At 37.2% G+C, this 27,995-nt stretch overlaps 1 protein-coding gene across 4 annotated transcripts; it reads right to left on the bottom strand.

Annotated features, from left to right (window-relative positions):
• Nucleotides 1–8: 8 nt before the first annotated feature.
• On the bottom strand, nt 9–27,971 carry LOC133695068 (uncharacterized). Of its 4 annotated transcripts, none has more exons than XM_062116841.1 (26): nt 27,773–27,971; nt 27,311–27,487; nt 25,030–27,213; nt 21,559–21,634; nt 19,617–19,739; nt 17,979–18,234; nt 17,402–17,893; nt 17,139–17,324; nt 16,741–17,037; nt 15,218–15,865; nt 12,150–12,552; nt 11,897–12,024; nt 11,506–11,667; nt 10,471–10,671; nt 8,432–8,992; nt 8,205–8,264; nt 7,774–8,102; nt 7,163–7,589; nt 5,865–6,332; nt 4,580–4,696; nt 4,366–4,487; nt 3,550–4,282; nt 3,076–3,330; nt 2,587–2,769; nt 2,014–2,355; nt 9–1,181 (listed from the first exon to the last, which is right to left on the bottom strand). In XM_062116841.1, the coding sequence occupies exons 2-26, from the start codon at nt 27,483–27,485 to the stop codon at nt 432–434; spliced, it is 9,678 nt and encodes a 3,225-aa protein (XP_061972825.1). In that variant the 5' UTR covers nt 27,486–27,487; nt 27,773–27,971; the 3' UTR covers nt 9–431. The 4 variants fall into 4 exon arrangements, with proteins under 4 accessions (XP_061972825.1, XP_061972823.1, XP_061972824.1 ...); XM_062116839.1 differs by having other exon boundaries at nt 25,030–27,216; nt 27,773–27,970; XM_062116840.1 differs by having other exon boundaries at nt 8,208–8,264; nt 25,030–27,216; nt 27,773–27,970.
• Nucleotides 27,972–27,995: the final 24 nt, after the last annotated feature.

Below are 27,995 nucleotides of genomic sequence, written 5' to 3'. Positions count from 1 at the left end.
TAAAATAATAATAATAAATAAATTGCAATTTTATATTGAACCAGGGATATTGACATATTGTACATTCGTTACAAAAATGACTTGGCCTCGCTCATGGCATCAAAGGGAAATAAAAACTAAACATGTCCACAATAGCACACCACCAAACCGCAAAAAGAACCAAACCAATTTACACTGCTTCAGTTGTATAAACTAATTGAGCTGATCTACGTATATTCTTTACTTCTTCAAGCCACCATTCTGAATCACCTAGCCTGTTCAATCTAAGTTGGAAAAGTAAAGTACCCTTTCAAACTCTTTCGCTAAGCTAATTTACAACTGTGTCAATTTCCGGTCCTTCACAAGACATTACAAGGATATAGCATCCTGCTGCTATCACCAATATTTTCCACCACCAGCCATCACAATCAAGTTCAGTGTTGCTTCCATTTTCACATCAAGGGGAGGTAGGCACCGCCATGCCCTTTCCTGAGGACTAGTGGTGCAGCATTGTCAGGAACCTTATCCAATGCATTCATACATGTATCAATGATGTCATTGAAACCAGTTGCAATGGTGGCCAACTGCACCCTTAACCTCAAATCCCGTGTCCTCTTTAACAAGCATCTGAACGATCTCCCCAGATATTTAGCCCATTCTGCAGGTAAGCCACCTCCAGTCAGCCAAACTGAGAATTGGGATTGGTCACCTCTGGCTGCTACCTCAGCTCTGTAGAATCTAGCCAATTCAACAAGCATTGAAGGCTGAAGTGGAAGCACAGCCACAAATTCAGCAACAAACTCTTCAATTAGTTCTGGTTTTAACATCTGATTCCAAAGTACCAGTGCCCACTCACTTGGCTGGTTAAGACCATAAGCTTCAGCAACAATTAAGGCCTCCTGGAAATAGGATTGCTCAACCAACAATCTCCTGGCATTGGTTTCAGACAAGTTCAGCCACTTGCAATCTGGCATTCGAATTTGCAGGGAAACAAGAGATGCGTGAGCACAAGCTCCGCGAGTTTTATTGCCAGCATCAATGGAAGAGTGAACTTCAGCTGCTTCAATGAAATATCGCATGGACTCAAGGAGGTCTTCATTTTGGTCCTTGTCATAACGGTGAAACCACTGCTCAGAAGACTGCCATGCTCGTGACTCTAAAAGAGCAGCAGTTTCATGCTTCATGTCAAAGTGGTTATAGACCTGAAAAGGAGAAGAGCGATCTTTATCCAAAATGAAGAAACAGATAAATCACCAGATTTTACAGTTTAAAATGGATCTTTTTGAAATCTCACTCAAAGCACCAAGCCATAACACTTAGCATGCAAAAGATAATAAGTCAAACAAAGTGTCTATCCTGCCAAAGCATGTTGCCACTCAAACCTGCATGCTCGCAGTGGCAACCTGAGACACATTCACTTGTACTCAGAAAATGGTCCTTGTGAAAAAAAAGAAGAGTGGATTCTCTGTCCCCAGTGTAGTGCATGAAAAAAATGAGCTGAGACCAAATAAGCCAAGAAAAGCTGAAAGAAACAAAATTGCATAATAGGGTGACATTGCAAGCCATGTATTTTTATATGATATATCTTCATATTGTATTCAAGAGATTTCATTTCCTAAATGTAGGAGTCCTACACTAGATTTTAAAAGGAACAAGTTATCATGAACACACATGGACAACAGACTAATATGAAACCTATCCCCAAGGAATCTAATAATACGGCATATGCATCCCATATCATATACTCCACTAAATAAGGGCTTAATGCCTTAATCAGAAAAAAAATTAGTCAGCAGTAACAATTCTCTTCTCACAATTACTCTGTTTAAAATCATATACTCTATAAGATGCTTAGAAACTGAATTCTTTCTTACTACAACCTAACCCGTTTTAGGCTGACCTTGTATCGTTTCCATCCTTTCCACTTGAATTAGAATATTTTCTTTGAAGTATCTTACCAACTAGTATAATACTATTTCCCAATCCATATTTAATGTTCACTTCACAAAATAGAGAAATGAAGACCATACGAACCATAGCAAATGCATCATGATCTTCAGGGTTGAAATGCTTCAGTGATGTAAGAACAGCCATTCGAAATCCTCTGACTGCCTCAGCAGTTTCCACATTTGTCTCCGCAGCAGCTGAATATTTCTGAAGAAGAAGATCCAGCTGACCGTTTTCTATGAGAATGCCAAGAATGAAATTAAGGGCATGGAAATTTCCTACTCCAGTTATCAGGCGAGCCAAACATGGAAAATCACCCTCAGACACATAAGCTTCCACCCTGGTTGCAGCAAGGGCTACAAGAACATCAACTCCATCAAGGCATGCTGATGATTTGTAGAAGTGGTGTGACAGGATAAGAAGCTCAACCTAAAACAATAAATTCCCAGTAAAAGAAAAGTTTATGATTATCAATAACAGGATTAAACAAAATCCAGATTCGCCTTTTTTATCATCCATTTTCTTCTTCAGCAGGAAGTGCTATCAAGGTGTCCCTTCTAATAGACTGAATGACCGTTAACAAAGTCATAACGGTTGTTGAAAATGATTGCCATTTAGGCACATAGAAATACTATCAAGGCTCACTTATAATGACAATACCTCACAGGCATGTGGTATTTCCTGTCCAGTAATCACCAAACGCATCAACGCATGACCAATTTCAGGTTCAGAAGGGCAAAGCTCCGCCCACTTTAAGAAGTCAGAAAATCTCCATAATAAAGGAGCAGGTCCTTCCTCCTTCTGAGAATCCATATATCCCCCACGATGCGCAGCCAGTAGACCCTGTAATATGTCAGCAATGCAAATAAATTACATCACAGACAAGTACTAGATTGCATAGGACTCGGTTAAATTTATGCAAAAATGGGTAAGGAATATGATATGCAATCTCCAGGTACGTTGCCATTTACACATGAAAAAAAAGAAGCTCCAAAACTATTTATTATACCAAGTTCATCAAACAGTCTACAAAACCAACTTCGATCAAACCAGAAACATCATATTTCAAAAGATAGAATCCTAGGACATTAATTTAAGAATAAAATATGGCAAAGAAAAAAGAAACACGAGGGAAAAGAGACGCCAGACCTTGAGAAAGGATTCTGCAAGAATTCGAGCAATACTAGCAGCTGGCATGGAATGAGTTTGCACTATGAGAGATGCTTCTTCAAATGATTCTTGTGCTTTAAGAGCAAGCAGCCGAAGCAATTCGATTGGCTGCTTATCAAATGCCTCCGAGAAAGAAAGACCCAAGACATTTGCAGCTTTTACAACTGCTATAATTCTCTTACACAGTCCGCGTCCACTCCCTTCAGTAAAAATTGTTGCTAAGCTCTCCAAGACCTTCATTGGCATAGTCCAAAATTCCAATCCATGCATCCATTATGAAACAAGACATCACATAAGGACATGGTTAGCAACGACAATGGACTGCAAAAATAGGCACTTAAAAAGGGAAAAATCAAAGCAAATTAAATTTTCATATTAATAAACAAGCATATTTGTATAGAATAAGCTGCCAAATTTGAGAAAAGAAGAAACATTGGATATTTGGACAATAACCTGCAGTGGATCAAGCAGATGCTTCTCGGTTAATATATTATATGACTTGACAACAGAACGTGTTTCCTCATCAAGCATTGATATGGATATTTTGCTTCCAGGGGTTGTTATTGCTCCAAGCTTTAGAGCAACATCAACAAGTTTAAATTCAGGAGGGGTGTGTGCTGGAGACAGCTTATGTTGAAGTTGCTTGGAAGCTGTAATTTGTCCAAACTCCAGTAAAGAAAGAACAGCTCTTTCCAGCTCTGCAGGTCCAACCCTTTCCTCCCACTTCGAGAAAGACATTTCTATCTTTAAGTTTTCATCTGGCAATGGCAAGTCAATTCTAGAAATGAAGTTGGTGGACCAATCTTCAGGCTCAGTACTTTTATCTATGGGGTCCATTAATGATCGTCGTGATAGCACATTGCCTTTGGCCCTCCGTTTAGTCTTTGTACTACCCCCAGCTGTCTGTGTGATGGAATCCAATACTTGGTTTTTGTGCTGTGCCAGGTTATTTTCCCTTGCATCTTGTTTTTCTACAGTTCTGCTTCTCATTGTATTGATATGATTGTCCATCTTTGTTATTAAACTTGCTGTCTTGTCAATGATATTGGAAGCGTTTCCAATAACAGGATCACCACTGGAAGTGATTGTAGTAAAGTCTCTATCACTCTTTGCCTGAGCTTCTGATTCTACTGCCAAGAGCCATACTCTAGTCTCAATTTCTCGCAGAAGGTGCAATGGATAAACTCTGATAAAATCACCACATGTCAGAAACAAACATCTTCCTAAAAATAGGAGAAATGGAAATTTAATTTGTAATTCAACACTTACGGATTGGACAGAGTTATCATCCCACTTAACCACTGAAGAGAAAGCAGCAGCAATTCATGAAGCTCTCTCGCTGGAAGATCTTTCTCAACAGCTTCAGCATGTTTAAGGAAAAATAACCCAGCCTGCAAATCATGTGCAAGCACACGATCTCAAGGCATTAGTAGCAAGTTGCAAAACATGATTCTCAATGATGGCAGCTACTAATAAAATACACCTGTAAAGGAGGGAAGGCATATCTGATGAACAGTGTCTGACAGTGGCCCCATAAAGCAACTCTCTCTTCTGGGACATCCCAAAGGAACTCCTTCCACTCAGCTACCATGGATTCAGCCTGAAATTTGAGGGGACCAAGAAAAGTTGGGACATCAAGAGTTTCATAATAATACTACCACAAACACTTGGACTTCTGATTATGAGCATGAAAAGTGTGTCATGCTTGTTAGTAGCATTCATCCCATCAATGCATAATCAATTTCAAATTTTTAACATTGTAACCAAAGGAATCAAACAGAAGTTGATTCAAGGAACCCAGTTGCTTTAAAGCCTTCCAAAGACAAACTTAGTTCAATCGAATACATGGAAATGCATTCTAGTGCAATAATATTCTTACTGAGTAACATTTTTTGGTAAAAATAACAAAGCATGAGGGCATGTACCCATCCATTGATTTATCAATTCACACATAAACAATTCATTAAAACAAATAATGTCTAAAGAAAACCTCCAATTTCAAATGAAGACTAACTTAAACAATTACCAAGTAATCCTAAATAAAGTACTTAACAGTGTAAAAATTACCTTTAGCAATCAAAATCACTACAAAGTAATTGCATGGATGAAACACTTATGATTCTTTTGAACACTTGGTATCCAATACTTCAACTCATTCTCCAGGAAACTTTAGTTGAGTAGAGACCATTTAACAATTTTACAACATTGTGTGTGCGTGTGAGCGTGTGTAATTGTATGTTAAGTTGCCTTGAGAATAGTCAATTGTTGTAATTTATATTAATTAATTATTGCATCTCTCTTCATATTTAAGAGTTCTCAATCAGATATATAAATCAGTCTCCATTTATCTCCATCTCAATAAACTTGTACCTATCTAATCTATAAAAATCTAATTTATATCCCTCAAAATATTAATTTTCTCCTCTCCTAATAACCTATTCAATCCAAAATAAGAAATGAATACTGGCCCAAATAATGAATAATATAAGAGTGTGAAGCTATCATCTCTCTCATATTTTTTGCAAGTAGTGATGGCGATTTAAATGCACTTTCAATCAACTTTATTTGTGAATATTAGTATACAAATGGAATTTTTTAATCAAGATAAAATATATAATCCATAACTTGTAAGAGTCTGATTATGAAGAGAAGTTGTTTTGATTCGAGTTGCTTTCATGGAAAGATGTATTACAAATTACTCATGTAATACTTGTGTATGAGAAAAAATAATAAAATTTAGTCACATTCACAGAAACCCCTGAGTATACCTGAATTTCAGTAACATGGTGAACAGCAGATTTCCAAGGTCCACCACTGGCATCCAACTGCCTGGCCCAGTTACGTGCTTGCTCCCAATGCCCATTCTTTTCCAGTGCTTCTAAAAGTGAAGCATCATCTAGAGCCTGATTTCCAAGATGTAGAGCATCATCCTTCCGCAGTGAAGGCTCGGCTAAATTGATTTTCCAGTAAAGTCGTCGATAGTATGTTGCGGTAGATCCGCCATCACCGAAGTCCGTAGCAGCAAGAAGTTGTAATAAACATCTTTTTTCATAAGGAGATGGACAAGTTAAAAGCATGGCATTGGCAGCTTTTACAGCGGTCGAGCTTATCCATGAAGTTCTGACCCGCCCTTCAATTCCTATGTTTGCCTGCATACTGGTTTGTTCGTCCTTTATCCTGACAGAAAAGGAACCAAGATGGGCTGAAGCTTCAGACAGGCGCATTTGAGAAAATGCCTGAAAGGAAAGAAATAGGTTAAGTTTCTGTCAGAACATGGAGATCCCAATGATCTCATTGTTTCCACAACTCAAGCCAAAACAAGCAAAATTTGTCTCAAAATAAAAATATTACCAAAAAGGAAAAGAAAAAGAAAAACAAAACAATCATACATGATATGGTTGGCCAGCAAAGTTACTCCATAAAAAAAAAAAAAAGCCCATTGTTTTTAATTGTGTTTCAAAAGTTCCATCCATCCCATCCTGTTTAGTTCAAGGTGCTTTACAATGGTCCTCTCCATGCCCATGCAAACAGGACATACAAAAAAACATAACGAACATAATCTGATGCCAAAAGTCAAGCTTAGGATTCTGGTTCTCTGAAAATTGAACTTCCATTGGCTTAGTATGCATTTGAGACAAGTAGATGAGAACAAATAGTAAACAAAGATCACAAGAACAAGAAGCAAGAATCTCCTTCATGCTTTAATACAAATGCAGGTTGTTTCCAGAAGCCCTTTGGAGAACAATATGAAAAGTTCAGATTTCAGTTTGTAAGATTCTCTTTTGCATGTGTAAGACAGCCTTCACTTGGTATTCTCTTAGTATCTAAATCTGGTGATGCATTGGACCTCAAGTGAATGGAAGGAAACTAGGAAATGAACCTTTGGCCTGCCTCTGTGGAATCAGGCCTATATGTGCCTTTTGTTGGACAAATGGCAAAAAGGGGAAAGAAAGAAAGGTCAACCTCTATATTCAAAGCATTCAATATCTATTACTAAGATAATAAATTTTTCTACACATCAACAAATCACAAGGATGAGAAAAGTGGGCTGTAAGTTTATTCAGACCTGAAGTGCACGGATGAAAGGTAGAAAAGAACATGAAGGAAGGAACATTTCAAAAGCTCTCAGCAAAGGTAGAAACAACTGTTGTTCACAAAGCACTGCCACCATCTTAGAGAGAGACACAGGTCCTTCATCAGAATCACTTGAAACATTTTTTTCACCAAAATCTACTTTTCTTTCCTCTTCAGTAACTGCGCCTTGGGAAGCAGGTCTTGTTGCACCACCATAAGTAGTTGAAACATCATCGATGGCAACCAATGAATCCACATACATTGGCTCCATAAGCCGCCTACGTTTTGCATTCTGCCGATTGTAATGAACTGTTAAGACCCTGCTACCTGCTGGCAGGGAATTCGTAGCTTCCACAGCGGCTTCAACATTATCCGCAATCTGGGATGCAATGTCATTCACCTTGATGGATGAAGTTTCCCTGTAAATATAATTCATCAATAAAATGAATTCACGACGAAGCATAGAACTCGTGAAGAACTTCATATCAAATATGAAACAAAATACAAGAAGTCACACCAACACAATGCTTGAGCATCTAAAAGCTTGAAAAGGTGTAAGAATATAGATCTGCAAAGCACTATTCATTTAGATCATGGGATAACCTTGCTGCGGTGATTTCCAGCCAAACTGTTAGGCAGGACAAGGGAGACGCATCAGGAAAGCACGACGCAATCATTGCCAAAATTGACCAGGACATCTCCTTTGCTTTCTTCAAGAGAGACTCTCCAGGATTTTTCTGCTTCTCACAGTCTGCTAAAATTCTAAAGAGCTCAGCAGGAATAAGCATGTCTTCCTGGAAACAGTGAGTTTCACTCCCACTTTCCCCAGTATTTGTATATGCTGGAGAACCAGATTTCTTTCTCAACTGCATGCCTTTTAAGACTGTTAATATATGAATTTTGAGACGTGGATCACTGAACTCCTTGGTTGCCTGCAAAATAATATCATAACACCATAAATAGGGAAAATTCCATCAGAATCTTTTGGAGTATAACCTGGATTCAAAGACTAATTAGAGGCAAATGATATGTACTACTTGGACAACTGAATCAAAAGGGTATCCTCCAATCTGAGCTTCAGACAGAAATCCAACCTTGCAGAAGACAAAGGGAACATAGATTAGGAGCTGCAGTTTATTAAAATCAAAATGAAGGAAGCATGCCATAACAAATCAAATGAAGGACATGATACAGGCAAATCCAAACATTATTTTTCTTTTTCCTTTTTTTTCGCCCCTATGAAGTTGGAAAAGATAATTACCCAATCATTGTCTCTCGCTAAAACAGTAAGATACTTTGTGCTTAAGGGAAGTTGATGCATCTGACAGAAGAGTGTAACTAAATTCCAGTGTTGGCTTGCTACTTTTTGTTGATCTCTTAATTCAGTTCCATCGCCAATACCAGTCAGTAGCCAAGATCCACAAGTCTTTCCATCCATCATTAGTGGAAGACTAGCTTTCTCCAAATGCTGCAGAACTAGCATGAGAGCTCTTGAAGATTGTTTACCAGCGAATGAATTTGAAGTCCCCTTTAACTTAGAGTTAGTTACACGATCCTTGTGTAGATATTCATCGGCAAGTGATTGTGCTAGAGACTCTACCACATTACCTCCATGTGATACCGCTTGAAATGCAGAACCTTTGGGTGAAATTTGGCTATATTTCTCATTGTTCTCACTTAATTTGTAAAATGAAGATATCCGCCTCAAGGCAGAAACATCCACATGAAGCATGCTGGCAGATAAACCACAAAGCTCCAGGAGAAAAGCGCATGATGAAACCAACACAGAATCCACAAAATGAGCAATAGCAAGTGGAATGACCTGAAAATTCAAGTCCCAAAAGATATTTTACATGGCATCATTTAGGTTAGATAAACAAAAGTACTATTAACAGAAAGCTTTCTGCATGTGTAAGTCTGCAACAGCAAATGAAAATCAATTGAATTGGCCTATATTACAAAAGAATTGACTCCATTATTGCAAGGCATAAATTATTTTAGTATGTAAATCATTTACACTCAAATAACCATCAGAAAATGAAGCACCAATTTGAGTGACTTCTCTTATATTTATGTAAGCCACCATCCCCTGCTTTGCCCTAGTATCTTACGCAGATAGGGATTTCGCTTCTAGGCATGAAAGAGAAATAGAAGGATGTTAAAACAGGTAGAGAGCATGGGATAACAATTATCCAAACAAAAACAAGGCATCCTTATGCCTCATTGGGAAATTATAGACAGAGATTGTCCAATTTTCCAACATTTGAAGGCAGCAATGAGACATGAGTGGAAGCCTTTGAGAGGTTTAGATATTGATAAGATAGGCAAGATTATTTCACTTCCAATTCTTTCGAGGGAAGACAAACACAGTATTTGAGAAGGCCCCTGGAATTTTGATAAGCAAGTTCTGATTTTAAAGAAGCCTTGGCAGATTGCTTTGTTCAAGAACCTTCTCGGGGTCAGGGCTTGTGATATGCTTTAAAAAGTTATAGACAGTCTATAATATTGAACTTCCAGCGAAGAAGGTTGGCCTCTTTATGAAAATGGAGTGTAATGATATGAGGTGGCACAAATATGTTATTTTTCAAACTCACCCTGAAAAACTCCACCTTTTCAAGGATCTATGGTCAAGTGTAAAATGGCAAATCACGCTGGATTTTGTTTAATTACAAATGGTTGCCCAGCCTGTGTCATTACTGGGGCCACCCAGGCCATATTGCCTATAATTGTCAGACTGTTGTTATTGTTGATGATGATATCCATTCTCCATACCCTATTTGGTTAGTTTTTTCTATATCATCATCATCAACAATAACAACAGTCTGACAATTATAGGCAATTTGGCCTGGGTAGCCCCAGTAATGACAGAGGCTGGGCAACCGTTTGTAATTAAACAAGGTTTGAGGTACATGAGAGACATTGATTGGGAGGCACAGATGGAAGAAGAAAATCAAGGCAAGAATTGAGTCGATCAAGTAGTGAAAGGCACAAGGAAGTTTGGATCCATTCCAACAGTAGTGAAAAATCAGTCTCGGTTGAAAAAGAAAGCCTATGCTTTCAGCTAAAGGATATCAGTATAACAAGGGAAATGCGCTGCCAAAAGCCAGGAAGATTATCACTGGAAAATCCTCCCTTAGCTCAAAGCATCACTACAACTTAATCATTAGTATAACCATGATTTAAAATCATGTTGACACATACACTTACAGTTGCAAGTCCAAGATTTCTATTATGGCACCAAATAATAGCCCCAAAAATAGCTAATTTGAAAAAATACAATTCTACTCAGTTAATCCTTACCGATGAAAGACCAGCCTCTTCACTTTGTGTCAAAGGTGCAAGAAGCGCCTGAACATCTGACTGAACATTTCGTTGTCCATGTGATGAAGCACCAGATTGGCCTTCTAATTTCAACTTTTGAGCTCTAACATCGAGGATATGGTTAAAAGCTGCAAGTGCACGCCCGCGATGTAAATGGTGCTCAAGCCCAAGTTTAGTTTCCTGAATTTAATGGAACACAATCAGATATTCATCACCGTGAGAAACATAATGAAGAAGACATGAATGGAGGTGTCAATGAAAAGGAAGATTCTCTTTTTTTTTCCAGGAACCAAAAAGAAAAGGTGGAAAGAAAAGCTGAAGCATAACCTAAAAAAAGTTTGACACATTACAACAGCTCTTTGAAACAACTAGTCAACACCAGCAAACGAGACTGCTTAAACAAAACTCACAAACAATTGATGTTCATTTCCCATTGGCTCATATTTAGGATTTGAAAATGCTAAAATTAGGAGCTACAATGAGTAAATGGCCAAAATGAGAAGAACACAAAAGGGTGGGAATCATCATAGCATAACATGCATGGTCAAGTCAGTGTATGTGTGTGCATGCAAAAGACAAAAGTTGTAGACTGTAACCCAAATGCCTAATGCTATTCTAACAAACTAAAAATAAAATATCAGTTCACTTTCTTACCATTAGCATAGTTGTTGTACCAAACAAAGCATTTCCAAAAGAAAACTTCTATGAATTTCATTCCACTATACAGAAGCCAGTTTTAGGGAAAAGAAGTACATAACAACTAATAACCATTATATAGAAAATAGCATTTCTAAAAAGAAAATGGCTTCCCTGCTTTTTTGCAAATTCACCTACATACAGATTAAGTGAAAGATTCCATTTTAAAGTTCCATAAAAAATTGCAACTGACATTTCAAGATACAACGCCTATGAAAAAGTTAAATTCTCTAGAAAGACTTCAAAAAGATTAATTTTATGGACTCAAAAACAATATACATATATGATCCACATGCGTGCGCGAGCACATATATATACCTCAAGTGAAGAATTGTAAAGTTCCTCTTGAACATGCTTTTGGATAGTTGCCTCCCAGTAGACACCATTTATCTCTGTATGTTCCTCAGCATGCATGAAAAAATCGAAGTCTCTGCATTCTCCAGCAGGCAGACCTGACAATGACTGCCAACCAAGAGGGCCCTGCATGTCATGCAAAAATCAAGATATATGTAAGTATTTCCAACAAAGCAAAAGAACAATATTGTAAGTCCTCAGAAGACCTAGGATACCTCTTAGGAAACCAGCATGGCATAAAGTCTAGTAAGATACCTATTTATATATTCATTTATGACAAGAAAGCTGAAATCAATCACAAAAAAGTAAGAAATAAGATGCAGATTTCAGAGACATGATGGAGCTCAAAAGCAACCTGAATATGAAGCTGAATCAATCTCCGCACAGCCTTAGGAAACCAGCACGGCAGCATTTGTAGAAGTGAAGTATCACGTGTAGTGGAGAAGAAGATGTTGTCACGCCAGTTTAGATAGTTTGCTAAAGCTGAATTTCCAGATACATAAACAGCAAGCAATTAAAAGAATCAGCAACAGGAAACCAAAAACATTCAGCTGATTTTCCTCTCCCCATGGATTAACAAATCAAAGAAATATAATTGGCTGGCCTACCATTTTTATTTCCCTTAGGACCCAAGAAATTAGAAGTTGTGTCATGACCAAAACTTGCTGCAACAAGAGTGCGCCACAGAGTAGGAAATTGCTGCAAAGTGGGCCTGAGGTTTTCCAAAGTGCACTGAGCTGAAGAGCTACCGTGCCTTTTCACACTACCACTACTCAAGCAATTTTGTATTGGGTCAGTGGCATACATTAGAGTTGCTAAAGCTGCCATTTCACCCCCACCTTCTGCTATATCATCAACAGTATGAATTATTTCATCGATCTCCAGAGCATTGAGGTTGCTATCAGGAACTAAATTGGGTGACATTATTGTTCGAGCATTGCAGAATGATGCATCATATTCATGCCCCTTAATCATAGATAAAAGCAACCATTTTGCCCATTGACAATCACCCTGAACAAGAAGCATCAAATAAAGAATATGAAGCAGGTCAGTGCATGTGTAAATTGTTAAAGAATAAAGATAAAGTAACAATATCAGAAAGATCCAGAATGATAACCAATACAATAAAGAGAAAGAATATAAATATTTGTCACAATTAAGTTATAATTGGATGAATTAACTCTTGCAGTCCACCATTGAAGTATATTATTCAAAACTAAACAATAGCTTCACCAAAATAACCCATTTTGGAGTAAAATTGAATTTGGAAGTTGAAAGATAGTAAATCATACCATCCCCCTCTGGATAGGAAAGGCTCGATTTAGTGAAAAAAACATTTTGGGGAAATTTAAAAGATCATGGAAGAGGAAAGAGTTACAGTCTCGTAGGCATAAATGCAGCCTGCTAAGCTGTTAAATTCTGTATGGAGAGGCAAAAACACATGCACACAAATGCAGACACTCAGTCTATTACATAAAGACCATGGACAAAGCAGAGAGATTCCACTAGACAATTATAAATCATACAAGTTAAGCAATGATTTCACAACTTTGCCAGCACACGATCGACTTGAAGACAGACAGCTTCTTTTTTATCAATCCTTTGCAGGAGATCTTTTCCAATGTAAGCCACGCATTTTGGTTGGTCACTACTCCACTCAGTAGTCACCTAGAAGGATTGATTCCAAAACCACCACAACTGAGAACCACTAAAGGGAAAGACACTATTTGTAATTTTCCTAGTAAAAACTATCCCAGGCAAAACAATGATGTCTCTGCTCTTTGGCTTTCTCAACATGCCTTAACATTATTCACTCACTCATCATCCTGTTTCTTTTTTTCTCTACATCCACACCATGCTTTCCATATCATAATTCCTCCTACTTACAAATCCCAATCTGGAAAGTCCATGCTAAATATGGTACAGATACAGGCCTAGAGTGTGCATTCAAACTCGGGTATACAAAAGGAGTAAACCAGCATGCCGTATGATGTTGAATATAAACATAAACTTTGAAATGGATGTCAGATACAGATAAATTCCAAGTGTGACTCGTTAAGTTTAAATTTTAAGGCAAGGACAAAGATCTGAAAATTGGATGCATAGAAATCCATTTGGCAAACAACAAAAGCATGTAGAAGATATGGCAAAGGGAGAGTGAGAGAGAGAGAGAGAGAGAGAGAGAGAGATTTGGCACAATAACATATGGCGAAGGGCCCGATGCAATGGTAGAAGTGCCTGACTTATAATGCAAAAGATAAAAGTAGCCAAGTCATACAAAATGCTGACATAATAAAATTATATGACAAAGGGCTTGATGCAATAAAGTGCTGGAATTAAAACACTAGAAGATATCAAAACTTGAAAGCAGCCGCTTCAAAAACTGCAGAAGGACAAGACTGTCTCCAAACTCTCCTTTCAATTCTATGACTTGTTAGACTATAAGTGAGTAAAGGCTTTTTTGGCCGCCATGTGAGAAGGAGCTCAGAGCAGATATGCTAGTTACTATATGATATAAAGAAGCCCATTAGCCCAAGGCAGGTTTCTCTTAATCACTCTTCTTCCATCTCAACTTACCCATCCCCACCCACTTGCAGTGATCTGTATCAAAAAAGATTTTACCTTCTTATTTCTCCATTCTATCCTTTTCATTTAGCAAAGTACATAGAAAGACTTGGATTCCGCAATGAACAAAAAAAAAATATTGGGATAATGCAGAGAGGGATTGGGCTGGGATCTGAAGAGTTTGGCATAATATAGCAGATAGTCAAGGGAATCGCAAATCACTAAAACATAAGAAGCCCTAGTACTGTCGCTAGCAAAGAGGAACACTAGCTCTGAGCTTCATGAACCCAAAGCCTGTATGAGAGAGAAGGATATTTTTTTTTTCTGGCAAAGCTGTTAATCTGAAGCAGTCAGAGATGCACAAACTGGTTCAGGATTCTATAAATTACAATGTCTATTAAGAGATCCCTCTGAAGAAGATCACCTCCAAGTTCCATCTTTTACCATCCTTAAAATTTCTGTACTCCTTAATCAGGCCTAAAGATGACTTTTTTTTAAGCACTATTTGTCAAAAACAAAGTAGTTTGCTACAACAACCGAACAAGTTATATATTTGGACGTGCAGCATGACAGATGATTAAATTTCCCAGGAAAGAAATGGTGATGCCTTCCTAAATTGGAGATTGAAGCGCACAGGACATACATAAACACTCAAAATGACATACTTGTCCAAGTCTCAAACTGACATACTTGTCCAACTAGCATAGCAAAAATTTAACAAGGTACTAGCTTCCAGGGTGTCATTTGCAATAAATGCAGGATATGAAAGATGAATAAGATGTTACTGCTTGGGAATATTACTGGATAATAGCCTTCTTTATTTTAAAAATGAGTACGCATAAACAAATATATGTAGAGGGAGAGGGAGAAGTTAATTGCTTTTACAGAAAACACCTAGATGTTGCCTGTATTAAACCATTAACCTATCAGATAGGTGAAAATATAATACATCATAACTAGAGCTGCTAGATACAGCAGTTTATGAACCAATAAGCAGAAGAGATTAGAAAGTGCATAATACCCATATGAATGCACAGCTGTACATAAGCAAAGATTCAGAGAAAATACCACATAAAGAATAGTTAGACTCAGTGGGCATGAGGAAACTTACTGCAGCTTCTTGCAATGAACCAAGCGAATCATTATCTAGAACCAATTTGTGATGGTCAAGGTAAAGGTCCAAAAGGTTTGGCAAGCTATATTGCACACAGTAATGTACAAGTAATTTATGCAAAGCTTCCATGCGGACAACATGAAACCTTCCATCATCTGTGATATTGAGATCAGATGAAACCTCAGCAGAATAATCCTCCATTGTCATTTTATCAGACCTGCTAGTTATGAGGCCTGAACGAGCTAGCAGAGCTACAATTTCACCAGTGCCTTCCCAGTATTCATTCAAAAATATAAATTTCTTTGCAAGCTCCTGCTCCATGAAATTCCTTAACCACATGGAGCAAAATGCATTGGCAGGAAACCTGAAAATCTTGACCCCTGGAATATCAATGCACACAGAATCCAATTCTTCAATGGAGCATATGTAACTGTTGTACTCAGGAAATTCACAATTGGACCCAACCTCTGGAGCACGCTGTAAGTTGTCCAAAGTGATCTGGAGGCTTCCATCCGATAAAACAGATGTGGGTATGAGGTCTAAAAGTTTGGAAACTTCCTCACAGTCATTGTGGCATAGATAGTACTCTAGTTGAGATTCCCACAATACATGAACACCCATAATGAAAGGTTGGTCCAAAACTATCTGTATAAAAGCAAAACATTATGGAGAGAATTAAAACCCATCGTCAAATTAAAGCCTTGCAGAAACTATAAATGAAAAAGGATGTGAGCACAAGTGACAGAAAAGAGAATCTTAAAGTTCAATATATATAGATTCTATTTCATAGTTTACAAGTTTAGATGTTTTAAATAACCCTCTAATAGCTGCAATTTGAGCTGAGTAACAAATAAAACATCCAGCACAGATAATTAGAAAGCATAAAGTGAAAATGGGGAAAGATTATTAAAGAGCTAACACAGTACGCAACCATCAGCTGAATTTGCCATAGCAGCTGAAAAGATACACCATTGAATTCTCTTTAATTGTTCAAGTGCCAATGCCTCAACATTCTCAATTTTTGTGAAGTGAAGCATTGTTGTGATGGGAAAGAGGCAAACATCATCTGAGAGTATAAGAAAAGAACTGCAGCACTAGCCCATTCCACATTGCATGTCTTGCAAAAAAATAACAGTAATAAATAAAACATGTAGCTTCTAAATGACATCCTTCTATTTCCAAAAGTTCAATCTTCACTTCTTCTGGATTAGACAAGTGATAAATTTGGCATCTTTACAGCAGAATCAAGTGAAACAAATTAGCGACCTGCATCCTTGTATGTTTTACATGACCATCCAAAGGAGTAAGTTGATAAATCAGTAACTATAGTCGTCACGTGCTGTAGAAATTCAGTAAAGAAACAAAAACTGCCACATCATAGACATCACTCTCAAACTTTTAGCATGGACCAGGTCCCATCTTAGCACAGGATTTCATATTCCTTCATTCTGGTTTCAGATGGCATGCCGCACTCCAAAGATCCATAGTACAAAGAAAAGCAAAAGAACTAAAGTACTTACACGATCAATGGTTCTCTGGTCCCAGGCACTAGACCACACTGCAGCAGCAGCCCAATATCCAGCATGAGCAGTATCTTCGTCAACCACAGGATCAGGAGAGTTCCCACTGATGCTTGTCCATGAGCCTAAAACTACTCCATCAATTTCACCACACTCAATTGTAAGATTGCTAAACATATATGATGGCAATAGCTGCAGCTTAATTTGTGCTGGTGAATTTAAAGTTGATGTAGCTTTCTTTAGTGCCTCCTGCTGACCAACAAAAGTTCTCCAGAAACTACTGCTAGGGTACATCCTCTTTCCAGTAAAAAAGAAGAACAAGAAATTCTCATCAGAGTTGAAATCCAAAATTAAACCACGACACTAAAATGGAATGGATGATGATAAATTTCAGGTACCTCAATGATTAATATCTTCTCAAATGTTTCCCATTCATATGCTCCCAGGTAACCATATCTTCTCATATCCTCTGCAACTTGAAGTCGAAGAGATCTCCTGACAGTGCCAAAAAATAGCTGCTTGAGGCAGGTTGCAACATCCTCTCCAAGCCTTTGCAACGTTGCAACAGCAGGTTCAGTTTCCCCCTGTTTATCACGAATGATTAATGCAGAATATAAATCACTCCACCTTTGGCTTTGTCTAATAAACATAATTAAGCTACCTTTAAAAATAGGTCATAAGCAATGGCTCTTCCAATGTCACGAACTTCACTGAAAGTATCAGGCATTTCTTTACTGGTTTCTGAATCTTTAGAACGATGAAGATGCAATTGTAGAACTGCCAAAGGGAGACGACCAGAGAGTAGTGCATCTTTAACCACAGTATTTAGGTCTAAATTATCCAATTTCCATCGTGCAATCATCTCTTTAGGATTTTCAAATGGAAAAACTTTCTTTCCCATATTACCACCCTGTGGCACAAGAACAGATACTCCATTTGAATCTTCTATATCCAAGTGAGTTCTGAAATCCAAGGAATCCTGATACATCAAAACAAGCTTCTCATTATTAGAACCGACAGAAGACACAGAAGCCAAAAGTTCTTGTTGGTTTGTTGTCTCTGATAATGCAGCATCTGCTGAAAGAATAGAAAGCTGAGATTCGTCCTGTGATAAATTTGCCTCCACCAAGCTTAATTCCTCCCTACCATCCATCTATAGCATTCAAAAATATAACGTGGTTAGCAGCAGATAAGAAGCAAACAATTCAAAAGTGTGTTGTAAGCACGCAGAAGCATACCAATCTCAGGCCAGTCTTCTTGAATTTTGAGCTCAGTCGATATTGAAGATTCCGAATAATCTCTAAAAGGTGAGCCATATCATGAAGACTTCTTGAGTCCCCCATTTTGTTCTGTACTTTATGTGGTAGAACTGGTGGAAGAGAAAGTAAAAGGGTCCTCCTAAAACCCGGTAATACGTATGCATCTTTCTTATGCTGGAGCGACCCACATTTCCGGATCATTTTGGTTGTAAAGTGGCTGGCTAATGCAAGGAGCCTGTGATGCAGATTTGAGGAATTAAAAGAAATGAAAAGGAAACAAGCAATTCAAAAGCTAGACAGTAGACAGTATGGTGTACAGCAAAGAGGGATCCGGGAATAAATAACAGAAATCCTAGAAATCCACTAGGAGTCCCATCCGGTCCAGGTTAAGTAGAGAATGGCTGATCTAGCAGATGATGTAAATTATTGGCCCATGGGCAATCTAAACTGTTTGGCCCATGGGCAATCTAAACTGTGGCTTAGATCGTTAAGTAAACAATAGCACTCAATCTCCTTATTTTTATTTTTTATTATGAGAAGATGAAGAAGCAATATCCATTCTTTTATTTGCGGAAAAAATGCTACTGGAAACTCAAAAAGACTCCTAGATGCCATAATAATCCAGTTAATGATCTATTGTCAAGAATCAAGTTTAAGAATACACTTAATCAAACCCAACAAGCCAGGAACTCAATCCCATCACTGAAGATATCATGAAAGAGCAAGCTATGCAAGTTGATCAATTGTGGAGAAAAGCTTCATACTACCATCACTATTTCCTCCCATAACAAAAGGCATTGCTATCAAGTCTAAGAATGTGATTTCATGCCTTAGGTTGACATATCAAACTTTGGGTTTTTAATCAAACATTTTAAAACTCAAAGTCGAGTTTTTCCAGACAAGGAAGATGATGCAATATAGAAGAAAAATTTTCAATTTATTTTATAATATTAGGAATTATTATCTAGGATAGGTTTCATTAGTTAAGAACTTGTATCAATTAATATTATTTAGTATTTTATTCTAGTAGGGATTTTATTTCCTTATTTTAACTAGAACTCTTTTAGGGCTTTTTATGAGCCTATGCACAAATGTTCATTATACTGTGGGGAGAATGTTTACAATTAATTAAGATTAATTGAGCATTGTTTCATTTTATGATCTTCCAGCCCCCTTCTATAAAGTCATTGCCTTCTTCTTCCTCTTCCTCTTTTTTTTTTTTTGTTGCAGTCTTTAGCCCTTTCAAGTTCAAGTTAACCAAACAATTCTAAGAACAAAAGGAACTAAATATAGACAGATAAAGAACCAAATATGTAAAATATCGGGTGTATACAGGAAACAAGATCAAAATCAGAAAAACTTAAATGTATGCTGAAGAATTGTAATCTATAATGATATGATTGTCGATTCTGTACAATCAACAATCTTTAACATTGTCAAACAAATTCATAGATATCAAGATCCAGATAAGTTGATGAATTCTAAAAAGGAGCAAAATTTGCACAAACCTAAAATTTGACATGCATTAGTATCTTTCTAGCGATTTCTTTCATTAATCATGAAAAAACTGTATCCTCATTTACAAATATGAATAACAATCAGAACAAAAACTTTTACCTTGATGCAGCAGAGACCTCATTATCATTGCTATTTCTATGAGACATCAGATAAATTGCAGCAAAAAGCAATCTCAAAATGCCTTCTTCTGCTAGGTTGATGCCTACAAGCATTTCCAGAGATCTGTTGAACCATAAAAAATTAATAATAAATAAAATTGAATAACTCTTAATCAACCTACTATATTACTACTGCCAACAGAACAACCATATTTTGGTCCTTTTTTGTGATTACATAATTGATCCCCATAATTTGAGATGATCAGTTGATTGGTGTAAAAAAAAAATATTCCTCCAATATGGAATGGACAATGGAGTGGTGTGCTCTTTAGAAACCGTATATCCTACTTGGAGGTGCAAGGCATTTGACTCCAAAATCCAGCCCAAATCCCCCGGTCCACTATAAGGGAATGGTTTTTGGAATTCTTCTTTCAAGATCAAAAGATTCTAGGGGAGTGAATACAAAGGACATGTTTTCCAATAGAAGTTAGACTACGGAATCAATAAAAATTGTATCAATGAAACACAGGATAATTCATAGTCAAGAGGACCCCACCCCTCACCCCCATAAAAAAACAAGAAAAAGAAAGGAAGAATACTAAAATTAAAAATCTGCTTACAGAAATTAACCATGTCATTTCCTAACAGCCTTATAATTTAGACTAACTAGTTTTCCATCATTTGTATACATATGCAGGTGTTAGGACTTAAGATAATTATTTTTAGTAAGAAGAAATTTAATCTAAATAAGAGAAGAGTTTAAAAATGAGATAAATTAATTGCACCCTCTCCATTGGATTAAACATTTAGCAACTTCTTCATCATGCCAGTTGACAAGGGACAAAAGAGATTTAAAGCTAAAGAAGAGAGAAAAGAAGAAGCTAAGAAGAAAAGGCCAAAGAAAGAGGAGAAAAGCTGAAGAAGAGAAGAATGGGGGTTGGAAAAGTCTGCAATTTTGCAATTTTTATTCAATTCATCAAAAATTGTCTTACATTTAGAAAAATAGAATATAAATACTAAAACCCTAACTAGAACAAATGACTGGCTTAAAGCCCACTAAATAAAATATCCAACAATAACTAAATTAAGCCCAATAAATAAACCTAAATAAAATCCAGTAACACATGGGTTGGGCTATCCTTCATCATCGATCAAACGAACGTGTGAACCATGTCCCGGGCCTAATGTCCCCATCACCAGTTTAAGTGAAGTGGCTTTGAGAGCATATCATTTGGTCATTCCAGGATGAAAATGATCCCAGAAAACCAATGTCCAGCTACATTCACCCAACAGTGATGCACTTTGGTAAATATGGCCATGATAGTGTTCCCGGTGAAATAAAAATGGCACTTGATCTAGAAACTTTAAGCAACTCCCAGCCCCAATAGAAAAGTGTGCATATGTGCGCAGATACAATAAAAACCTTCTTAAGAATTTACTTGTGGCCCTGTTTGTTATGAGCTTTTTTCACATCTATTTGAGTTTTTTTCACATGTATTGGATGTTTTACATAAAAAGCTTGTAGTTTCTGCTATTTGAGGATTTTACATACCACCACCACAATGCCAAATAACACTGGGTTCATACATGCATGTGCCTGTGAGGTAACATATGGATAAATCTATGGTCGATGTATATACTGTGACGGATCCAAGGACAGGGATGGCCAGGAACAGAATATTCCCCTCAAACCCTTTTGGTCACAGAAATAATCCCAACATATACACGCAATGGCACCACTAAAACATAAAAGTTAATCATCCTTGTGAGTGTTTTCATGCATGCAAGTTCATGAAGACATGTACACAAACTTCTACCGTGAACAAATATATAAACCATAAGATCATATCCTTACAAACAACAGTTTCACATAATACAGACCATAAAATTTTCACTTTTAAACAAGACAAGAAATAAAAGCAATTGGATATATAGAACCTTACTGCTCAATTTCATCATATTTCAGGTATTCCAATGCCATCTGTAGCCGCCGCAACCTAGAGATTTTCAACTCCCACCCTGACATGGCAGTGATTAAAATGATTAAAATGTTTTAAGTCCATTCAAACTTCAAAAAAGAAGCATGTCTGACACTACCCAATCACCTTTATATTGTAAATCAGAAACCAAAAACTGACTACAAGACAAGCAGCAAAGCTGCACCATAAACAATTTCGAGAAACTGGAGAACAATTCATACAGATAAGAAAGGTCTTAAAAGATAGCAAATAAGAAAAAAAAATTCCACATGTTCATGCCCTGACAGTAAACCAACTGTTGAACCCACATATGTATTGTAATTCTTGCATTGGTAGGACCCTAAAGTGATCATTAGCTCAACAATGCAGACACTCATCGGGTACAGCAAGTTCAATTATTGTTGACCTTATATCTTGGAAAACCGTGTCCTCCACATAACATGAACGGTCATCCTTTCCAACTTTGGAAAGAAACAGTACACAAATAAATAAGTAAATAATGATTAGATCCACATGCAGCAATTCAGGTCCTGTGTAATGAACAGATACTATTTATACTCCCTGAACAGGCTCACAATGCAAAAGGCAGTTACTAGCATCTGAATATATGCTTCTTGACTATTCTAATTTTATACATGAAATCTAAATTTTACTCAGGTACGTATAATATTGGAGAAAACAATGAGGAGTCAGAGCTTCGAATTGGATGATTAGCAGCGAACTAGAATTCAAAAACTTAATTTTTTACCTTAACATTTATGCTTTAGGACAACATTAATTAATTGTCATCTTTGTTGGTTTATGATGCCTTTGCCTCTTCTGCATATATGTCAAGACTCAACACAAATAAAACATATCCACATGAAGCACAAGGTACCCAACTGCCAGCTCCCCAGTCATCGCCTCAGGAGTTGAGGTCCAAAAGGCAACTTGCTCAAGTAAAGAAAGGCGCCTTAATAAATGTATGCATAACAAAAATTATATTTGACAAGTGAATACAATAGGAACTTATCCACTATCATAATTTCATACCATCTCTCCCTTCCATAACTAATTACATGCCAAAAACACAATAACAAATCTTTTTAGCAGAATTTTTTTTAATTTTGAATGGACTTAATTGAGGAAGAGAAGAAAATTGCAATGCATCATTGGAGGACAAGACATCCTCTCAAAAACAGAAAACAAAGAAATTAGCATAAATCACTCCCCATTCTCCAGAAATTCACTCAACAAAACTTCCAAAAACTCCTAATATAAGCACTGTAAAGAAGCTAATAAAATTATTATCCCAGGTACATCGAAATCAACTATTTTTAGGAAATGTTCCATCTAAATCCACTTGCACCATATTATTTACGAAGCACATCTCCTAAGAGATTAGTCTCTCTTTATCCTCCCAGGATCCAAAACTCATATCAAAATAAACTCCTCCAGGTTAATTCCACACACCCATGCTCCCAGAAAAATTAGAGAAAACCCGTTCCAAAATAAACTGGGCAATGAAAAAGTAGATGACTTGAAGTTTCGCTGCTAAAACATAAACACAAACATCCAGAAACAATGCCTTAGGATGCCTCACACGTGCAACAAGTCATTAGTATTAACCTGGTCAAGAACTACAGAGCAAACGAGCATCTTAAACTTGGAAGCTACCTTAGCCTTAAAATATAAATAGACAAAAGGTATGTGAGCTAGAAAAAGCTGCTGAGATAAGAGACAGAAGGTGTCCAAAAAACTCTTCTTGAAGAAATACAAACCATGAATCTGCAGCAAGGAAGCCAAAATGCACCTTCTCTGTATAACCAAAAGGTCCCAAAAATATATTTCTCCTTTTAGGTACAAAAGTTAGAGATAGGAGACAAGTGATACAAATAGCATCAATGTCTACCATCCACAAATCTTCCCAAAATGTACGCAAGATCCATCCCCTATTTACAAGAAACTAAAAGACACTAGTAAAGAAAGCTCATTTGAGATAAATTGGTACTAATTTTAGCATTCCAAACATTCAATTTAGAAGCTGAAGGACATGCTCTATCTTTGCCACAATAGAATGAGACTATTGAAATCCCAGGAACATTCTAATAAAAAAAATTGCCCCAACAACTTTGCTCCCCTTCTAACTTGGGCCTACAAAAAAAATCTAACCTTACCAAGTGATCCTGCTTGGTGTCACCTCTACCTGATCGCAGAAACTCCCACATTAATTTTATTTCTGTTAGGCGCCCATATAAAGATTGATGATATAGAAGGATACACATTCGTCCAGCTAAGAACTGATTAACCAACTCACAAAATGATCCCAATGAATCTCAACTCCATTTAATCAGAGCATCATTATTCAATTCTATTATCCACCATAACAAAGGTTGATTACAAGAATTAAGGGCAAGCATGCTTTGTCTAGTAAATACCAGTCATCTATTTGTACCTATAGTACTATTCATTTCATTCGATTGGACACAGAACAAAATGAAGCAGAAATAGCACACAGCAAGCATTCAACAACAAAAAATGCGCAGACATGCATGCGAGTGATGGAAAGGGAGAGGAAGGAATCAAAAGGTAGACAATAAACGTTAATAAAAAAAAAATATTTTTCTTTGTATTGGAAAGGAAACCAAGCATAATCTTCAAATGATATGACATGCTAAAATAAGAGGCCAATTTATTAATGTTTCACATTGGAAGCCGCAAGTGATCTTTAAATGTACAAGGCATGTTAAAAAAGAGGACCAGTTGTCTATTAAAGAGCTGGGAAGGAAAGAAACATACAAAATCATGACTAGTTGTTGTATATTGGGATTTCCAAACACACAGCCAAAGATTCATGACCATTTAAGTAAGTTTGAATGTCTAGAATCTGTTAAATTCAAGGGAATGCTCAGTTTGCATGTCTGGGATCTGTTAAATTCATTTCCTTGCCTGGGAACCTTAAGACTGCCTCCCAACTACAACAAGGCATGCAACTGACTCCCCCTTAGTGAACTCAACATAGTATCAGCTAAAGACTTTGTAAAATTCTCATGGCAAAAAAATTACCAGTGCATGATATTCAATGTTTTGAATATGATTCTTTAAAGTAAGAAATAACTGAGACATAGGCACATACCACAATCATTATTTTAGCGAGCCAGGATCTTAATTTAAAGCAAAACTACAACAGCTGAAAGAGATGTAGCATGCATCTAGAACTTATCAAAAACCTATGTAGTGTAATGAAATGTGCACACGCATGATGCATTCTATACAACAAACTGTATAGGAAAACAACTAGTGACCAAATAAGAAATGCACAAATAAAATTTTACAAGAACACATGTATTGAAAAAATGATCCAGCATATATCTGTAGACGCCATATCATTACAGACATATAAATATGCTATATAAAGGCAGGCTAGGAATTGCAAAACTTGAACTTTCATCTCACCATTAGTCAAACATAACTGATCTGCCTCTGCCGGGCCTTCATAGAGAAGAACTCTATCCAAAACTTCAACTTTCCAAGGTAAGAAGGGTTCAATTGACTCTCCTATTTCCAGCATTTTTTTTAATTGCTGTCCAATGTCCGTTTTGATAGTGCGCTGCTGATATCCAATGGTTTCAACAGGAAGGAAATCAGATGCAGCAGAGACAGAGGGAAGAACAACTGAAAGACCAACTTCAGTCACCAAATAAAAAAATCCCTGGAAGGTACAACCAACTACTTCTCCAACAGAAGCTTCTTTCCCTTGGCTATAACACTTGTTAACGCTATTATTCAAGCATCTATCATCATGAACTGCTGAGCTTGTGTGCAGATTAAAATGAACAACTTGAGTGGTTCTGTGATTTTTTGCATCATGCTTCTTCATGAGTCGAGTGATTCCCATAGGTGAAAAACAGATGTAATCGTCTTCATTAAATCTCTCTGTGGGAAGAAAGACTTTCCGCACCAGGTGTGAACTTGCTTCACAATCATGAAACATGTGAACAGCTATCTCCGAAAAACCACTCAATAACAAGTCTTCACACCCATGATGGTTCAAGTTTTGGATTTTCTCAAGCGTGTTTTTTCCAGCATAATCCAAAAAGGAGAATTTTTCATTCGTAGTGGATGGATCATTGGAGTATACCCATTGGTGCCCTATGTCAGAACCACCAACCGTCCAGCCAACAAACATCCCAAGCCATAAATGTTGAAACTGCTGAAGCAATTTATCATAAGCATCATGGTTGTTTGAGAAATAGTTACCAGTAGACATGACATATACTACTCCGTATTTATCAACTACAGCTAACAAGGATGCATGGGATCCAATAAGCAACTTTCTAAACATTCTTTTTCCAAGGAAATCAACACATTGGGGGGTTGAATTGTGTTGAACTTCAAGTTGTTTGATCTGTAAATCAGCGGGCATAGCCAATTTTTCTCCCTTCCATAGGCCTGAATGAGGGTTTAATCCAGAAGCTCGTAAAATATCTATATATGCAACAAATTCACCAGACATTGCATCATAAAAGTAGATTAACCCGGAAGTATTTAGGCAAACAAGAAGGTTATCAGAAAAGCAAAAGTCTGCCCACTCCGATACATGGTCTACATGAACACTTTGCACAAGCTTCACTAAGGAAACCCATCGGATCCCCCAACTATCTAACTTTCCAACAAGAAGAAGACTTTTTTTCCTGCTTCTTTCACTTTCATTCCCAGTACTCACAGAAGCAGAATTGACTGGTGTTAAGACAAATCCAATTAGGTCATACGAATTGCTGGAGAAAACTCTGGAGCATTTGTATGAACCAATACAGAAATCATCATACAAACCATCAGACTCTGGTTTGAAAATGGTTTCACGCTTGCTCTCCTCCCTATTTGTGATGGAACAGTCTTGGTTAAGTAGGTTCAGAAGTGGTGAAGTACTGTCAAAAACACTAAAGGAAACAACCTCTGCGGAGCAAGGAAAAGATGTCTTTTCTGGAAACCTGGTCCAGATGTTACCCTCGGATTTGATAATCTCGACTTTGATGAAAAATGAACGCAACCACCTCTTTGAAGCAACACCTTTCGACAACTCATCAGGCCCACTTTCCTTATCCATGTCTAGCAGACTTCCTCTATTTCCATTAGCCCTTTCATCAGCCATGACAGTAGAAGTGCTTTCAGAACACGAGCTGGAAGAGTCCTGAACCTTCAAAAATTGAGCTGGCATAGAGGAAGGGCCCCAATCAACCCACCTCCCTTGCCCAAATTCACCCTCCAGTGCAGATTTAGTTGTTCCTCCATCAATATCAGGCTTGCGAAAAGCATGCACTGTAACTCCATCGCTGCTGGACACAAATAGAAACTCTCTAAATGAAGCCTCCTTGTGCTGATTATAAGTATCCCCACATACACCCCAAGCAAGTGAATTCACATCATGAACAAAACCATAATTATTAGACCTCAAAAATCCGTTTTCAAGAGAAAAACCATTGTCAAAATCCCCTACAGATGCAGAAGAGCATGGAATATCATCCTTCAAATCTGACCTACTAGATTCAGTACACAATTCTGAGTTCAGCGCTTCCGAAGATCGACATTGAAGCCTTTCATCACCTACAGGTTCTGAGACGCAATTATTGACAGATTCCCCTGCTAAAATGATTACAGAAAAACAAAAAACAAATACATAAAAAAGACGACAATCATAGCATACATAAACAAAAGGATTTTGGGGAAGTATATTTACCGGCAACTAAAGGAAGGAGCAAGGCTTCACATTGATAAGACAGTAACAACAACAGCTCCCTGGTCGGTGATATAAAGCCCTCGCGAAATTCCGACAAGTCGATGTTGAGCTTAGAAGGGCCCCATTTGTGGAGCTGCAGAATTGCCGGACTCTCACCGCCACGACAGTAATCCATCTCTAAAACAGTAAAAAAAATCTATTAATTAATCCAAGAATTTTATGGAATATTAAAAATCGATTCATTAATCGCAACAGAAGCTATCAAAAAAATAAACATTCAACTATTCCATTAGATTAATCAAATTCGTATTATTTAAATTTATAATCATGATCGTACATAAATTAAAAAGAAGGCAAAGAATGATATGATTAAATGACAGAGAAATAAAGAAAAAATAGAAGTTAACATTTCTTCTAATCGGAAATAAATAGATAAGAATTGAGAAAGAAAAAAAAAGGAACCTGAAACTGCTAAGCAAGCGAATTGGTTGTGCTGGATTCAAGCCATTTGCTACAAATTATTCTCGAGTTTTGGGTTCTGCTACAGTGTAATAGAGTGCTTTCTTTTTGTTTTCTTCCTCTCTTGGTTAAAAAAAAAAAGACAGAAAGTTTACAGGATTTGAAGATGCGTGTGTTTTTTGTTTGTGTTAAAAGGAGGAAGATGGGGGGGGGGGGGGGGGGGGGG

The sequence above is a fragment of the Populus nigra genome, chromosome 5 (genome assembly GCF_951802175.1).
Source record: "Populus nigra chromosome 5, ddPopNigr1.1, whole genome shotgun sequence".
NCBI classification, from domain to species: domain Eukaryota; kingdom Viridiplantae; phylum Streptophyta; class Magnoliopsida; order Malpighiales; family Salicaceae; genus Populus; species Populus nigra.
The sequence above is the reverse complement of the archived record's forward strand: the minus strand, read 5'-3'. Positions and strand labels throughout refer to the sequence as shown.

Bases quoted from the DNA above. Each gene is read 5' to 3' on its own strand.
- LOC133695068 (XM_062116839.1), bottom strand. From the start codon at position 27,485: ATGGATTACTGTCGTGGCGGTGAGAGTCCGGCAATTCTGCAGCTCCAC. The intron at 3,331-3,549 runs GTTATTGTCCAA...ATGCCAATGAAG, and splicing joins ATCTGCTTGATCCACTGCAG to GTCTTGGAGAGCTTAGCAAC. The intron at 2,356-2,586 runs GTATTGTCATTA...TTATTGTTTTAG, and splicing joins AAATACCACATGCCTGTGAG to GTTGAGCTTCTTATCCTGTC.